The sequence below is a fragment of the Oryza glaberrima genome, chromosome 1 (assembly GCF_000147395.1).
Source record: "Oryza glaberrima chromosome 1, OglaRS2, whole genome shotgun sequence".
NCBI classification, from domain to species: domain Eukaryota; kingdom Viridiplantae; phylum Streptophyta; class Magnoliopsida; order Poales; family Poaceae; genus Oryza; species Oryza glaberrima.
Genome location: NC_068326.1, coordinates 37,674,906 through 37,688,746, shown reverse-complemented (window position 1 = coordinate 37,688,746; position 13,841 = coordinate 37,674,906). Strand labels below are relative to the sequence as shown.

At 42.1% G+C, this 13,841-nt stretch overlaps 2 protein-coding genes and 3 non-coding genes across 5 annotated transcripts; all 5 read left to right on the top strand.

Annotated features, from left to right (window-relative positions):
* The first annotated feature begins 1,215 nt into the window (after positions 1–1,215).
* LOC127761889 (nuclear transcription factor Y subunit B-4-like) lies at positions 1,216–1,800 on the top strand. The gene has a single exon (XM_052286226.1). It carries the CDS (start codon positions 1,216–1,218, stop codon positions 1,798–1,800), a length of 585 nt encoding a protein of 194 aa, XP_052142186.1.
* Positions 1,801–8,118: 6,318 nt separating this feature from the next.
* LOC127767206 (protein indeterminate-domain 12-like) lies at positions 8,119–11,946 on the top strand. Its single transcript, XM_052292472.1, has 3 exons — positions 8,119–8,626; positions 10,055–10,472; positions 10,916–11,946. Exons 1-3 carry the CDS (start codon positions 8,443–8,445, stop codon positions 11,742–11,744), a joined length of 1,431 nt encoding a protein of 476 aa, XP_052148432.1. The 5' UTR covers positions 8,119–8,442; the 3' UTR covers positions 11,745–11,946.
* Positions 11,947–12,434: 488 nt separating this feature from the next.
* LOC127760891 (small nucleolar RNA R41) lies at positions 12,435–12,530 on the top strand. Its single transcript, XR_008015167.1, has one exon. It is a non-coding gene; the product is annotated as a small nucleolar RNA R41 (small nucleolar RNA).
* A 102-nt stretch (positions 12,531–12,632) lies between these two features.
* LOC127760902 (small nucleolar RNA Z155) lies at positions 12,633–12,708 on the top strand. Its single transcript, XR_008015177.1, has one exon. It is a non-coding gene; the product is annotated as a small nucleolar RNA Z155 (small nucleolar RNA).
* Positions 12,709–12,840: 132 nt separating this feature from the next.
* LOC127760913 (small nucleolar RNA snoR100) lies at positions 12,841–12,955 on the top strand. The gene has a single exon (XR_008015188.1). It is a non-coding gene; the product is annotated as a small nucleolar RNA snoR100 (small nucleolar RNA).
* Positions 12,956–13,841: the final 886 nt, after the last annotated feature.

Sequence of the window (13,841 nt, the reverse complement as noted above, 5' to 3'; positions counted from 1 at the left end):
CGTCGTCGTCGTCGTCGTCGTCTCGACATTGATTCGGGAGTATCCACGGCCACGTGCCGCGGCGATGGAGGCCATCATCGCCGCCATGGGAGGGCCGCACGGCTTGTCGGCCGGCAGGTGTCGCCCGCCTAGAGGACTATACACACCATCGCCGGTGTAAAGGACGCAGCCTGATTGGCTAAACTTAATTAGTAGTGCTATTAGCTTAAGCTTAATTAGCTTGGGCCAAAAAGTTATTCTTCTCTGCACTTTCATTTCTTTAATTAGTACTAGTATCGAAAGTTCATGTGTGTTAGTGTGTGCTCTCTGTCACTTTTTTCATATTTTATCGTATATATGTAAAAAAAAATTATGCGGGTATCTTCTTGTGACTTTAATTGATCTGCAGCTGCTAGTTGAGTCCAAACTGCCGTTGATTAACATTTTTCTTATCATAACGACCGTTAATTAATTAGCCGAAGATTAATTTGATTATATCTACACACGCCAACTGAATATACGTACACGTAGTTTTGTGTCAGATAACTTCTTTTGCGAGCGATGAATAGATACAGGGCACAAGTCTACGTAAACGCTTGATTGCCCATCGATCGATGCGATTTTATATCACTCTACATATATATACAGTAGTATACAAAATTGTTGCCCTATAAAAGTATATATAAAACAAATTGAAATGTTGGCTTATGTTACTTTTGTATATTATGTTCATGAAAAAGCACGGTACCGCGTACTTGTAGTGAGTCAAAAATCAGTCCACATGCATATCAAACAAATTTGCATGCATGTAATTTCCCATTATTTCTTTCCTCAAAATTGTAAAAAAAAAAAGAACTCTTTTCCAAACAAGTTGGATATAAATAATTGAATAGGCAAATAAATACTGCGGGCGCACCATATTTTTATAAGGAAAGGGAAAGAATCATTATCCCATGTGGTGCTGGTGGGCAATGCTATCCCTACGTTACAACATAACATTCCACACTTTTTTCAATAAGATCGAGAAAATCCAATAAACAAGTAGAAAAAAAACCCGCCGCTCAACGCATAAATAGAGCTATAGCCGGTTCTCTTCAGCATAGTCAGCCAATTCTCTTCAACACAGTTGGTAACAATATCACGAGGTTTGCTACGACGGTGCGGCCCATATATACTATACGACTCTCTTCTCTTATAAGGGAGATAAGATACATACCCCCTTTTCCACCAAAGAAAATGAGCCGCGATCTCAATTTCTCTGGATTTAACCAATTGGGTCGCCTCCAACCCATGCAAGGGCTTCCTAGGGCGTCGTCGTCGTCAACCTCGGCGTCGAGAGATCGAGACGGCGGCGATGGCGATGGCGGCGGCGGCGGCGTGACGATGACGAACGGGCAGGACAACCTGCTGCCGATCGCCAACGTGGGCCGGATCATGAAGGACGGGCTGCCGCCGCAGGCGAAGATATCGAAGCGGGCCAAGGAGACGATCCAGGAGTGCGCGACGGAGTTCATCAGCTTCGTCACCGGCGAGGCGTCGGAGCGGTGCCGGCGGGAGCGGCGGAAGACGGTGAACGGCGACGACATCTGCCACGCCATGAGGAGCCTCGGCCTCGACCACTACGCCGACGCCATGCATAGGTACCTGCAGAGGTACCGCGAGGGCGAGGAGCTCGCCGCGTCGCTCAACAGCAGCAGCAGCGCCGCCGCCACCGCCGCCGCCGCCGCCGGCAGCAGGGGCGGCGGCGCCATACAGATCGACGTGAGAGCTGAGCTCTCCATCTTCAGATCAGGCAACAACCAAGGTCGTCCAAACAATTAACCATGCATTGTATGCTACTGTTGATCATAGCTGTTCTTGATCAAGATGATCATGTTGCAAATTTGCAGTAACTTTGCACTACATATATATGCAACTGAGCAGCTCACTGTCATGGAGTGTTTTTTTTTTTTTTGGGTGTGTGTGTGTGTTGCAATCTGGCTTGTGTCAATGTACTACGATGTGTTTTCCGGTGCGAGTACAACGATGTGTTGTACCAAAGTTGTACTGCTCTGGTTTCGAAGAAAAAAAGGTGTACTGATATGATATATGTATGGTTTTTAATTTGTTGCGTGCATACTTTTAAACGTAATATTTCAGGTTTGATTAGTTTCAGTTTGTCAATTCGTTGCAAGTGATTTGTATAGTTTTCATTTCAAGTTACATAATGCACGTGAATATCCAGTTAATTTTGGAGTATAACTAGCTATAATTAAAAATCAAATATGCCCACTGCATAGTGCACTCTACCAAGAACCAAATATAGCACTGTTTGAAAATTTAAATTTTGACTGAGAAATATAGGCATGATCGAAAAGATGAGGCACTAGCATGGTCATGCATATTTGAAACGTAAAATTGATATGATGCATAGTTGGCACTTGGCAGTATGGTCATACATATTTACTTATGTGAAAAAAATATCGTTGGTTTTTACATTGCAGACACGTCAAATTCTCCCTCGTTTATCGTGCGGAATAATGGCGGCCATCTGGACGTCTGGTGAAAGTTTTGGGGAGAGAAAATTAGAGGGCAAAATTAAAGACCAAACAAGCAAGGGATGCTCCTACTTGCTGCATCATTTTGGGTAAAGAAATCCAGCACATTCTGAGCAGTTTGTGTCTTTTGATTGCTCTCAGGTGTGCAGAAGGCTTTTTGGTACGCTGTTCCAAGAGGGGTTTTGTATTAAACTCGAGTTGCTCCAATGGCAAACGAAGAATGTTGGATTGAAGAGCTCAAAAAGGGCACCGTAACTCAGGGCTAATTTGCACTTCACAATAAAGGTTTTGTGGGGACCCTGCATGCCATGAAGAAATGTTCTAGAGGCATATATAATCTAGCGGTTTTTTTTTCTGACGTTTGAACGTGGTTTTCTTACGAGAAAAGTCTCTGCGCGTTTGTACATCATGCGTGACTAATATATCCTAATTGTGCAGAAAGGTGTTTTTCAAAGTATAATGATGTCCGACAACAAGTGTCAAGTTGCGAAGTGAAGATTGCCGTGGAAGCGCACTACCCGATAAATCGTCTCTCGAGAGCTGCAGAGAATGATAAGATTCACATGCGGCAATTCCCACTTTATAGACGTTGTCTGCTTATTGTTGCTTGTCGTGTAGGGTATACTATTATTAGAAGCATTGTCCGACCATGAAAATTAGTTGAATATCACTATGATCATTTGGTCTATGCAATGTCACGTATATTTTTTTATTAGATAAAAGAAGCCCATGTTATGTGGTTGAGACGTGTTAATTCCGTGTCCGATTTCCTACCGTATACATTAAAAAATAGAAATAAATTTACTATATACTACAAACCTAAAAAGATGTACTTTTCTCAATATATATATATATATATCACATACAATAGAACCGTAACAAATTTGATTTTCAAACAAGAGATCAAAATACTTTTAAAAAACGTTTTCACAAAAAAAAGATACTTCAAAAAATGAGTTAATTATTTTTGAAAAAAAAGTATAACAAATGAGGAGAGTAAAATCTTGTATAGATGTACCCACACGGGCACACCCACTGCAAAATCTCCCCTGCATGTAAAAAGGGTGTTATCCCTCTTTTCGTGGAGGTAAAACTTAACTGAATCTCCACGCCTCTGCCAGACTGCCAGTGTATCCCACTTGGAATATTTAACTCTGCTCCAAACAGCGATATTTTTCCCCTGAAAATGCGAGTCAGGAAGAGGACCCTCTTTGATGGCCCGGCCCATGTTGAGTTACGGGCAGGGCCGTTAAAGCCCATCATTTCTCCATGGGCTGAACTGGTCGGTTCAGCCCATGGGCCAACCTGCAGGGTCAGTGCATTGCATATTTGCATGTGGATTTGCCTCTGCAACTCTGCACATTGGCTGCTGCCATTTCGTGTCAAATTAATGTCACCCTAATAATGCAATTATGATAGGACATTGTATAAATCATCATCATGTTTCCAGCCCCCAAAAAATAAAAAAAAAAAAGATGTTCCTTTGCACCACCACCACCAACAACAACAGGATAGGATCGGATGAACACACTCCTCATCTGTCTGCAGCAGCACAACGCTGGCATCGATCAATTTCAGGATTCAGAGGAAGAGAAAAGGATAACGCAATCATGCGCTCGCAAGATGCCACTGTCAATCGAAAAGCAACAACCAAATGGAATGGCAACACGCGGCGGCGAGGAAATTGGCCAAGCTGTCGATCGATTGGCCTAGCTTGTTCTTGCTATCAACTACTCGATCAATTCGCCGATGCTTTTTTTCTGAAACAGGCAAGCGGTTCACGTCGGCGATGTGCACCGGTGAGCTGAACAGAAGCAGAAGAGCAGCTGGAGATGGGTCCGTTGCTTCTGCAGAAAGCTGCTTTTCTTTTTTTTTTTTTTTTTTTTTGCCCGCAAGATCTGACCTCACTGGTAGGGTTCTTGTGTTCTTGTTAGTCTTAGCAGTAGCAGGCAGCCTTGACTTTATAGCCCCCTCCTCCTCCAAAGATAATTGCTCTCGTCAGAAAGATTGTCTTGTCAAATCTACTACTTGCTGGAGAAACTAAAGATCATGACAAGTCAGGGTCAGGGAGAATTTCCTGAACATGAAATTCTAGAAAGATTTCTATTTTTTTTTTCAGAACTGAAATACTGAAATAATGAGCAGTGTGCTGCCAAAATGGTTGCTGTTTCCTTGGGAATAATGTGGCCACACTGACAGACAGAATCGACCATGATGCTGAGGGATCCTAATCGGAGCTGTCAGACGATGCGGAATTAATGGAAGAAAGATCGTGTACGTTAGCGTCTGATTGGGCAGCTTGATCAGTTTCAGAACAATTGAGCACTGTTCTGGGGTTGTTCATCTGAAGAATCACTCAAACGCTCTCTCTGATGTTCAGGTAGCAATTCTCAAGTCGCTGTCACATACTTATCCCAAGTGAAGGATCCAACCTTAAAATTTATTGGTACCAATAGATAGACTTGCTGGACATCTTACTGGTTAATAGGCCTGTTTAAACTTTTTCTTGCCACTGTAAGCTACTAATAATGAGCAGGGAGATTAGGTGTTGACATATGATCGATGAAGCGGCGAAGATTCAGGAAGACATTTATGAATTCGGCCACCAATGATTTACTGTATGACCATAGCGGAATGTTTAGCGGTGTAAATTAGACGTAGGCTGCGTGTAGCTCTCTCTTGTCTAATCTGTTTCTTTGAAATATCGCCACTTTTTAGGCTTTTAGGGTTCTAGAGCTTAGACCTTGTTTCTATATTATTCTCTCTCTTTGTGTTTCCCGTGTAGAAATGCTTTCCTGCCCTACGAAGATTCTTTGCTACCTACTACCTATCCTTAAGGCAAGGTGTATAATCGTAATTGTGTTCTTGTATCCTCACTTGTGTACTAATTCTGCAATTGTGATTTATTCTCTTTACCAATATATGTTCAATACTGTCAAGAAAAGATATAATGCATTATTGGCTACTGTTCATCATGCATATCTGCGAGTGCTCAGCAGGGTGCAGGCTATTGTTCATCGTCATCTACGATCTGAGCCTGATTAACTTTGAGGAAAGCTACAAATCTTACCAATAATCGCGTGCTCTAGTCTCCGCGTAAAGAATAGACGCTGCACAGTTTCCAAATGTTCAGTTAAAATATGCAATTTTTCAGTGTTACGACGAAAGAACAGTTGAGCAGAGAGGACAAAGTGAGAATGTAACCATCGCTGCTACTACAGACTAAGCGCAGCAATGACAATGGTAATATTCAGGCATCTAATACGAAAACAACTATGCATTTGTTTAATTAATTAGTAATTAGCTCACTAAGCGATTAGTCATCACTTGATAATCATCATCAACAACTCGATCGCTAGCCTGATCTCAAGAGATCGACAGGGATATGCATTGTGGGCTCGTTCTGTCTATTTGTCAATATATTTAACGATTTCAGTGAATTGAAATCACGAAGGAATAAGACAGTTTTGCTCTCGATCTTTCCCTCTCCATCGATCACTTCGCGAGCTGATCATCGACTCGACATTTTCGCTGTATGCAGATCAGGGCCGGATGCAACCAACCTTGGTATCTTCAGAAATTAACTAAGCAACGAAGCAGCAAAGAGGTGTAGTTTCAGTGCATCTGAATTTTCCCCTCCCTGTCGATCGATCAGCTTGTCCACTCCATCAACTAGAGTTTAAAGGTGATCAAATAGTAGCTAGTTAGCGTGTGCTCTCAGCTCTGGTTAATTAGCTGACGCTTTGATCTGCCTAGTTCATGATCCATGGCCATGATATGGAGGGAATTTAATGATGATATAATGCCTCGGTTTTTTAATATGTGACGCTGTTGACATATTTTTATTGAACTTCAACCAATAATATTTATTCAATTACTTAGTTAATTAAAGTGAAATTAGTAACACTAGTTCTCTCATCAAACTTAATTTTAACATGCCTAGTAGTATGTTTTTCTATTTGCACATATATTTTTAAAAATATGAATATTCAAATGAATTAATAAAGTTAACCGCGTCACTGAGGTAGTAGTATGTCAAGAGTAAATGTATTTGTAGGTTACATGTATGTCAAATTAACACCGCACTAATTAAATGTCTGGGAACATATATGGGGTCCATCCATGTCAATCAAGAAGGTGGAAAAGCTCCTTTATTTATTTTTGGTTCAAGAAATTGAACAGTGTCACCTCCTCTTGCTTTCAGGATTGTTTCTTGTCATTCTGTACTTGGTTCAGGCTCAGTCGTTTTCAGATGTGTTAAGCAAATAGGAGTAAGCAGTAGTACTATATCTGCTAGGTAGTATATCTCAGATTCTCAGTAGTACATGCATGTACAGAAACATGCCGTGTTCCTGAAAGCAAATGAGGGAGTGATAATATTCAGTTATTCTAGAAAATTGATAATATTCAGTTATTCTAGAAATTTCATTCTGAAAAAAACTATACCTTACAGTTACAGTTAATTGTTCCTGGGAGATCAAGCAGTGAAGGAAAATCTCATGGCAAATACTTGGAATGTTGCATATAGTTGTGAACTTAGTTTCTGAAAGTTCCTAAAATGTAGGGCAATTTTAGTTTCAAAAAGTTGTTTGTTAATTCGTCTATCCAACTTAGCTAGGCTGAGCTCACTTCTGCATGGGTGTTCAACCTCCATCTTACGCATCATCATCGTTATCATCCCTTGCAAATCCCAAGGTCCTTAAACAATTCAATAACGTACCTAGTAAGAGCTCTTGATCATCCATGAGGCATAAACTATGTTTGTTAATTTAGGTAGTCAACTATATTTAAATTCAAGAGCACCAAAATATATATGAGCCTCTTGTAGAGCAGCTTAAAAGTTAAAATTACAATAGCTCTGTTGCAGTAAAACTACCGTAGTTCGTATTGAATTCAGCCAGATTAAGGAGAGAAGCCTGTCACTCTCTGTCAGAAATTCAAGCTGAGAGTTAGCACTCCATAAGAAGAGTGGTTTTGGGGATTGGAAAACCACATTAATTTCAAATTGGCGGTGTTAATTGCGATCAGATTATAAAACGAGACCTAGGCAAGAAAACAAGGCAACAAGAAGCCGATCAACTTGACCATGCATTCACAGGTTGCTGTCATGACAAGCCAGTATTATACTCTCTGCCAGGAAAACTTGAGCATTGTCTCTTGCCGGCCGATCCCGAGGGGAGCAAACAACAAAGGTAGATCCAAACTATGCACATTATATAAAACTAAAACTTTTTTTAAAAAAAATTCTTTGCTACAAGAACAAGCTCTCTTCTCAGGTCCACGCGGCTTAGCTATCTATAGGCCCCATCGTACCCTAGTAAACTAAAGCCAAAACCAAAATTTAAATTTTCGTACTTAATTTTGAAGTTGATTTTAGGATATTTTTAATTTAGTTTTTTTAACATTGACTTTTAAGTCGCTAAGAACACATATATAAAAATTTTACCTATAAATTATATGTGTAGCTGTACTAGCTAGAGTGTATCTATGGTGCTCATAGTTACTAGCTTCTAGATTAATCTTTCCTAACAGTTAGCTACTGTATATATATAGCATCCTGTACACTCAAGTCATCCCTGACACACACACAGACAAGGACAGGTTCAATTCTCTCTGAAAGCTAAGGGAAAAATAGCTACACTAACATGGTGAAAATTTTGGTAGGATAAATAGAAGACCAGCTCCCTCTTCTTCCTCTAGCTAGCTGTCACTCATACCAAGTTCAGCCAGAGAAAGAGCAAGAAACACAAGAGAAGTTCAGTCTCTGAATGTGTGTTGCCAATTGCTGAAACTCTGCATGTGCATATGCAAACTTGAATCAGTTAGCTAACTGCATGACATCCATGTCGACCGGTGTTGAAAGGGATTGGATTGCACCGTGATCTTATCTTCTCTGAGCAACAAGAATAGGTGGAAGAAGCAATTGATGGAGGAGTTTGAGCTGCAGCAGCAGCCGTATTACAGCAAGCTGCTCCTGGGTAGCCCGCTGGAGATCGCCAATGTCGACGACAGTGATCTGCAGCTTGTCGCCGGAGTTCCCTCGGATCCGCCGCCTGCGCCGCCGACGGCCGTGAAGAAGAAGAAGAAGAGAAGCCTTCCAGGGACACCAGGTGCATATATATGTTCTCCACTTAGTTAATTGTTCATGTATGTTAAGACCATCTGCATGCAGATGCAAACATCTAGTATTACTTCTTCAGTTCGTCTGAATTCTTGCGTGGATCATAAATTGAATGAATTTTGGTCTTGTGTTGCCCTACCTGACGATCGATCTTGTGACTGCAATAATTGATAGGGCAAGTCTATAATGGTGGTACTATTTAGCAGTCTAAATCTTCTTTCAGTCTTTCACTGAAAACTAGGACGATAGATGACAACGCATATACTGTGTGACAGAATATTTTGACCATAATGAACTGTAGTTTGTGTTAGTCTTTTCGCAGAAATTTAATTAGTTTCGTTCAGAATCTTGAGATAGATAAATTCTACATTTTTTTACAAGGCCAGCATTCTTAGTTGAATTGTCTGAATATTTTGTGATTTCAAGTTCTGAATCCTCTAGCTAGTTGTTGTTTTTTCTCAATAGATGGATAGTGGTTACCTCATCATTTCAGCTAAGCTCGTTGTATGTAATTAGCATAAAGCTTTTTCGGTTAATTAAGTGCACATAGGATCAAGCTATACATTTTTTATCCAGCGTGCTATTTTTTTTAGAGAATTGCCTGTTTCTGTTGGCTCTGTGTATATACATACAGATCTAGTACCATCGCCTGTTAGGACAGTTAACTGCAATATCTATATGAAATTAGGTGCACGCACAAAATGATTTATATTTGGAAGTTTGGTTTAAAAGAGTGATTGAAAATTAGATCTTTATCACTTGGACAAAACATAATTGCAGTTATTTAAAAGATAATGATAGCACATACAAGTTTAATGCAACCTACCAAGTTATTGGTGCAATAGAAATGTAGCTAGCTCATCTTGCATGGAGTGGCATTTACATCTGCAAAATTTTGCTCTAGCTAGATCACCCACAACCATCTAAGCAATGGCCACATAAATAAAACGTAAATTTTAGTACTACCTCCAGTTAATTTAATGTACGAAGTTGTTGATTTTTGACACGTATTTGATCACTCGTCTTATCTTTTTTTTTAAAAAAAGATAACTATCATTTAATTTATTTGTTTTGTTTTTTATATTTACACATTTTTTATTTTTTGAATAATATATATAGATGTTCAACTCTCTCCATCCCATAATATAAGGTATTTTGAGTTTTTTGCTTGCACTATTTGATCACTCGTCTTATTAAAAAAAATATACAAATATAAAAAACGAAAAGTTGTGCTTAAAGTATTTTGGATAATAAAGTAAGTCAAAAAAAATAATTCCAAAAATTTTTAAATAAGACGAGTGGTCAATCAATGCTAGCAAAAAATCAAAATCGCTATTATGGGATGGAGGGAGTACTATTTTAGCACAGAGTTTAACTAACACGTTTCGTTGGTGTGAACGCGGCGCATGCCATGCAGACCCGAGCGCGGAGGTGGTGGCGCTGTCGCCGCGGACGCTGCTGGCGACGAACCGGTTCGTGTGCGAGATCTGCGGCAAGGGCTTCCAGCGCGACCAGAACCTGCAGCTGCACCGGCGAGGCCACAACCTGCCGTGGAAGCTGCGCCAGCGCGGCGGCGCTGGCGGCGGCGGCGGCGGCGAGCCGCCGCGGAAGCGTGTGTACGTGTGCCCGGAGGCGTCGTGCGTGCACCACAGCCCGAGCCGCGCGCTGGGCGACCTCACCGGCATCAAGAAGCACTTCTGCCGCAAGCACGGCGAGAAGAAATGGAAGTGCGACCGCTGCGGCAAGCGCTACGCCGTCCACTCCGACTGGAAGGCCCACTCCAAGGTCTGCGGCACCCGCGAGTACAAGTGCGACTGCGGCACCGTCTTCTCCAGGTGCGCTCGCCATTGTTGAGATCTAGCTTTCTCTGGAAGTGGATTTTTATCCCTCAATCCAGAGGACGTCTTGTGCTTGTTGTTTAAAAAGTTATTAATTTTTTAAAAAATTTTTGTCAGATAGATCAATCTATGATATATCTTTTTGCAACATACGAGTTAAAATTCGACTTATACAATTCGAAACAAAAACAATAAATTTGACCGTGAATTACACATTCATTTCATAGTCAAATTTGTTATTTTTGTTTTCTACTTATATAAGTTGAATTTGAATTTGTATTTTTATGAAGTGATATATCACATATTGATCTATTCTACTAATTTTTTTAAAAAAATTTTATGACTTTTTAAGTGAGATGTAAAAAATGAGAGGATATCTGGTTTGAATTTTCCGCTTTGTCCATGAGCTTGAGTTGTACTACTGTGTCCATGGCATGCAGGCGCGACAGCTTCGTGACGCACAGGGCGTTCTGCGACGCGCTGGCGCAGGAGAACAACAAGCTCGCGCAGCCGATGAACATGGCGGCGGTCACCTCCGCTCTGCAGGGCCAGCAGCAGGCTCACCACCCCGTCGCCGACGACGATGACGCCGCCGGCGTCAAGAGCCCGCACCTCAAGTTGTTCCCCGACGTCGACAACATCGTCGCCGCCGCCACGGCCGGAAACCCGCTCTTGCCGCCGCCGCTTAGCATGGCGGGATGCATGCTGTCCAGCCTCGCCGCGCCATTGTCGTCTCCGTTCCTCCCCGGGTGCAAGCTTGGCGTGGACGCGGCGCGCGACGCCGCCATGGTGTTCCCGCCGCCGCCGGCGCCGGCCGGGTCAGCGGCGGCGATCATGTCCGCCACGGCGCTGCTGCAGAAGGCGGCGGAGCTGGGCGCCACGACGTCGACGGGCTGCTACGGCGGCGTCGCGTTCCCGGCCATGGGCATTGCCGGCGGTCTCGACCGGCTTCCCTCCATAGGTCATCATCTCGCGCCGTACGACGACGTCGTCGTGCCGGCGGCGCTGCAGGGGCAGACGGCGACACAGCTGGTCGGGTTCGACCTGGGCGGGCTGTTGCCCGGCCAGCTCTACGGCGGCGGAGGAGGCGCGATGACGAGGGCCATCGGGTCGCTGATGCACGGCGGCGACCAGCACGCCGGTGTGGTGGATCGCCGGCGAGGGGAAGGCGTGCGCGTCGTGGACTACATGGGCGTTGACGACGACGACGACCACGGGTGCTTCGATGGCGTGGGCCCCTTTGGGCCTCATATTGGCCCATGGGCCTAATCCACTCCACTCCATGATGCAACGCAAATGTTGTAGTGATGTACTAGTACGTATTGGAGAGTTTGAATCTGATGAAATGGAGTTAACACGAGGCGAGCTTACCTTTTTTTTATTCGTGTTGAGACAATTGTTTGAACTTCTGCAGCAAATTTGATAGTTTAAATATTTTTTATTAGGTGAGAATAAACATATTAAATCCCAATGTTCCATGCCTCCATGGCTAGAAAAATACTCTCTCTGTTTCATATTAGCAGTCATTTTGACTTTTTTTTACTTTACTAATTTTTTTTATAAATATAGTTAAACATAAAGAAATTTGACTAAATAAAAAAAACAAAGCGACTTATAATATAAAACGGAGGGAGTATTGTTTCTTTTAGCCTATAGAAAAATGGGCATGATAATTAAATGGGCCGTCTTATTAGTGAACAATTTCAGCCCAAGAAGATGTTAAATGGGCCAGCCCAATATAACGAGTCCGGTATTCTTGTTCCCAGAAACCCTAGCCGCCAATCCCCTTATATATTGACGCCTTTGTGTTCGTTCTCCTTGCTCCCTCCGCTTTCGCCGCCTCCCTCCTGGCAGTTCTTCAGATAATCAGATTTGTCCATGAGGTTTCAACTGTTGCATTCCATTGTTGAGTTTTATTCTGTTTGCGTTTCTGTTTGTTTTTGTCATGGATCTGGCTGATTGGAGGCTGTGATGACCAAAAAATACCTACCTATTTTCTGAGGGATTCCAGTCCTTCTGATTGATAGAAACCAATGGATCCTTCTGAGCCTGCCAAGATCTTCAGATTCTTACTTTTGTATTCGGTTTTTTCGATTTATCTTCGTATATTGCTCCCTCTTATATTGCAATCTTCTAAAAGCAAGCAAGATTCGTAACAGTTGATGGGATGATAACCTTTCACAGAAACTGTATGTGTTGACCCAAAATTCAGACTACAATTATCTGATCAACTCAGACATCTTGCTAAAGGGGGTTTCTTTTTTCTGCTTTCAAATCAAGAACATTTTTTTTTGCTTATCTTCTTTGCAAAGAACACTTTGATTAGATGTAAACTGTGCACAATAAGCCGATGCTCTGGATGAGAAGAGGAAGGAAGCATGGTAGTGTGTACAGAGATGGATTGATTTTGTTGGTCTGCATGTCTGCCTGCGGTGATGCCTTCGGGTTCGATCTGGCGGGCCTGGATTTGACCCACACTTCCTATTTTTCTTTTAATCTCGTAAACTGATTTAAGAAGCAATTTCGCGGCTGTTATATTCTGTTTTTGACTTTCTAAACCCAAAAGAACGACTAAATAACATTACAATTTGCAGGTTACATTTAACATTGATTTCCCAGAAAAACTTGATTCAAGAACCAGTATGACTATCCAGGTTGTGATTGACATTTTACATCTAGAACAACGTAATTGAGGAACTGCTACCAAATGTGAACTGGAATTCAAGAATTTGCTCTACGGCTCTACCAGCTACAGGCTACAACTACTATCAAAATGTTGGTACCTTGGAAAAGTTACAGTTCACAGGTAGAAACTGCCAAATCGCGGCATGGTTTGGTTAAGCGTAGTTTATGAAGTTCTTCATAGAGAGAGAGCCTCCCTTGTTATCAAATATACTCCCTATCAACAACCAGTTCTGCAAGTGCAAGGTTCAGAGGGTCTTCAGACTAACTCGTGAAGAGATTCTGCACACAAAACGATTCTAGAGGTACGAACAAAACACCCATTGGCCAGTTGTGCTTTCAATTGAACGAAAGAAGTGAATGATAGATGTCCCCTGTTGGTCAGTTTTGCTGTCAACGACAAAATTATCATTTGTTGTTTTGACATAGAGCAAATTCTGACAGAAAAATGAAAAAAAGAGGAGATAACATTCAAACACTCCCACAGCAGTAGAAGAACATCAGAGGACAGCTTCAAATCTTCAGGAAAAGCATCAGCAGGTCTGGGTAGCCTCAGCCTCTCCATCAGAGCTACGCAATCTTGTTTTCTCAGCAAGAGTTTCCACCTCTACACAATCCTGTTGTATCTATAAAGTCTTGCTATCTCGGTAAAAGTTTCCAAGTTTCCAGCTCTATGCAATCTTG